The following is a 2,500-nucleotide window of genomic DNA, read 5'->3' as shown; positions in this document are numbered from 1 at the left end:
TCCTCAAATCCTCCAACATCCTCAAATCCTCCAACATCCTCAAATCATCCAACATCCTCAAATCCTCCAACATCCTCAAATCCTCCAACTGCACAAACTCACCAGACTGTAATTTCCACCAGGAGCTTTTTTTATGAGTTGAATTATATTGGCTACGTGTCCTCTCTTTCTCTCTGCCTCTCTCTCTCTCTCTCTGTCTCTCTCTCTTGCTCTCTCTCTTTGTGTGTGTCTGTCTCTCTCTCTCTCTCTCTCTCTCTCTCTCCCTCTCTCTGTCTATCTGTCTGTCTCTCTCTCTCTCTGTCTCTCTCTCTCTCTCTCTGCCTCCCTCTCTCTGTCTATCTGTCTGTCTCTCTCTCTGTCTCTCTCTCTGCCTCCCTCTCTCTGTCTATCTGTCTGTCTCTCTCTCTGCCTCCCTCTCTCTCTCTCTCTCTCTCTCTCTGTCTCTCTCTCTCTCTCACTTTGACTGTACGTTATTCAGTCCAGCGTCATTCCCACAGACTCAGCATTCCTCCAGCAGCCACAGGAATTACACAGACTACACCCCTGATACACACAGTGACCGGCTGTATAAACACTTATCTAAGCAGGAAAAAACACGACCCAGCTGTTTTGTTTGTTTGTTTGTTTGTTTTTGTTTTGTAGAAATCATGAGAAAATAAACAGCTCCGTCTTACGTGACTCGTGACTCATACAGCTGATGTGACTTGGTGACTTGGTGCGATTTAATAAAGCGCTTGATTACGTGCCTGAACGTAAGCGACGGAACTAACGGTGCTAACAAATACTAAATACAGGACGTTTATAGCCGCCGGTTTAACCCTGTACTAACTGTACGTGTAAATCCATACAGGATCAAGTTTAAAGGTTCGTCTGGGTTTTAAACAGAAAGAAATATAAATCCAAGCACAAATAATCACCATTCTGATCTTTTCTAAAGTAAAACTCCAGCTTCAAACTTTAGGCCCCCGGTCTTTCTGACCTTGAACCTGCGTCACCTGATTATTTTCATGATTACTGATAATTGAACTGAACTGTAACACAACACACACACACACACATCATCTGTATGCACTGCACAGACCTACACTAAATACACACACTTCCAATATACATCCATCAACCTGTTTACATGCTGTTTTACACACTTTCTGCTCTTTGCACGTTCTGTCTCACATTTCAGTCGAACTGCTGCTATAATACATTTACATTTACATTTACAGCATGTGACAGACGTCCTTATCCAGAGCGACGTAAATAAGTGCTTAAATCTCTAACATTGAATACATTAATGCTGGATCACTAAGTTACATACTTAAGATACCATGAGTTTAAAACTAATGTGTTCATTCCAGTATTTCTGCACATGCAAGATTGTTGAACATACAGTATTTACACTGGCGCTGTTTCTGTTTATTGTCTTTAGTGTATTGTCTTTTTTCTTTTTTGTCTTTTGGTCCTGCGCTGTCTTTTTCGTCCTGCGCTGTCTTTTTCGTCCTGCGCTGTCTTTTTCGTCCTGCACTGCCTTTTGGTCCTGCGCTGTCTTTTTCGTCCTGCACTGCCTTTTGGTCCTGCACTGCCTTTTGATCCCATACTGTCTTTTTGTCCTGCGTCGTCTTTTGGTCCTGCGCCGTCTTTTGGTCCTGCGCCGTCTTTTTGTCCTGCGTCGTCTTTTTGTCCTGCGTCGTCTTTTTGTCCTGTCTTGTTTATCTTGTCCTGCACTGTCTTTTTGTCCTGTACTGTCTTGTCTGTCTTGTTTATCTTGTCCTGCACTGTCTTGTTTGCCTTGTCCTACACTGTTTGCACCAGGTTGCACAGACACACTTTATGTATCTAGGACTAACTTACTAAGTCCTTACAGCTCTGTCTTTGTGTTATGTAGCATCATGGTCCTGGAGAAACGTTGTCTCATGTCACTGTGTACTGTAACAGCTCTATATGGTTGTAATGACAATAAAAGCTTCTTGTCTCCTGACTTGGAAAGCATGTCAGACTTCATCACAAACAAAAAACAAATGTTCTGGTCTGCATTAAGGAGCTTGTGCCATTAAGGTGTAGCAGTAAAAACTAACCTGATTGCATGTGAATTATATTCTTTACTCCACATCTGTGAATAATAAACAGTTCTATAGTCTGACCATAAGCACGCATGCATGTGAGCTCACGAAACAAAACGACACACTCACGTGAAAGAGGTACGTGTTGGAGATCCAGGCCCGAGCTAACAGACCTCTGGCCATAGCAGCTCATTTCACACGTGACATCAAGCTGCACAACAACAACAACAGCATCTCGGCTGCAGGAATCTCAGTCTTCTGCTCCTGATCGCGTTCAGCTCTTAGGGAAACCCACCAGCTTCATGATCAACATATGCTGCATTCAGGAGCACCAGGTTTAACCCCCTACTTCCGGGTTGGCAAGTACGTTGCTATGGTTTTTTTTTTTTTTTTTACGACATTTCGCACTTGAAACCGGCAGCAAACACGCTCCGGAAATTTTCGTG

The 2,500-nt window shown here is 43.2% G+C and overlaps 1 protein-coding gene across 1 annotated transcript in view; it reads right to left on the bottom strand.

Annotated features, from left to right (window-relative positions):
• dipk1aa (divergent protein kinase domain 1Aa) overlaps nt 1-2,415 on the bottom strand; it is an 8,292-nt gene extending 5,877 nt beyond the window's left edge. The window contains exon 1 of the mRNA XM_060867330.1: nt 2,184-2,415. Within this exon, the coding sequence (XP_060723313.1) occupies nt 2,184-2,237 (54 nt within the window). The 5' untranslated portion in view covers nt 2,238-2,415. The remainder of the gene's footprint in view (nt 1-2,183) is intronic.
• Between the last annotated feature and the right edge of the window lie 85 nt (nt 2,416-2,500).

Source organism: Tachysurus vachellii, chromosome 1, assembly GCF_030014155.1.
Source record: "Tachysurus vachellii isolate PV-2020 chromosome 1, HZAU_Pvac_v1, whole genome shotgun sequence".
NCBI lineage: Eukaryota > Metazoa > Chordata > Actinopteri > Siluriformes > Bagridae > Tachysurus > Tachysurus vachellii.
This window is presented reverse-complemented; position numbering and strand designations above follow the sequence as displayed.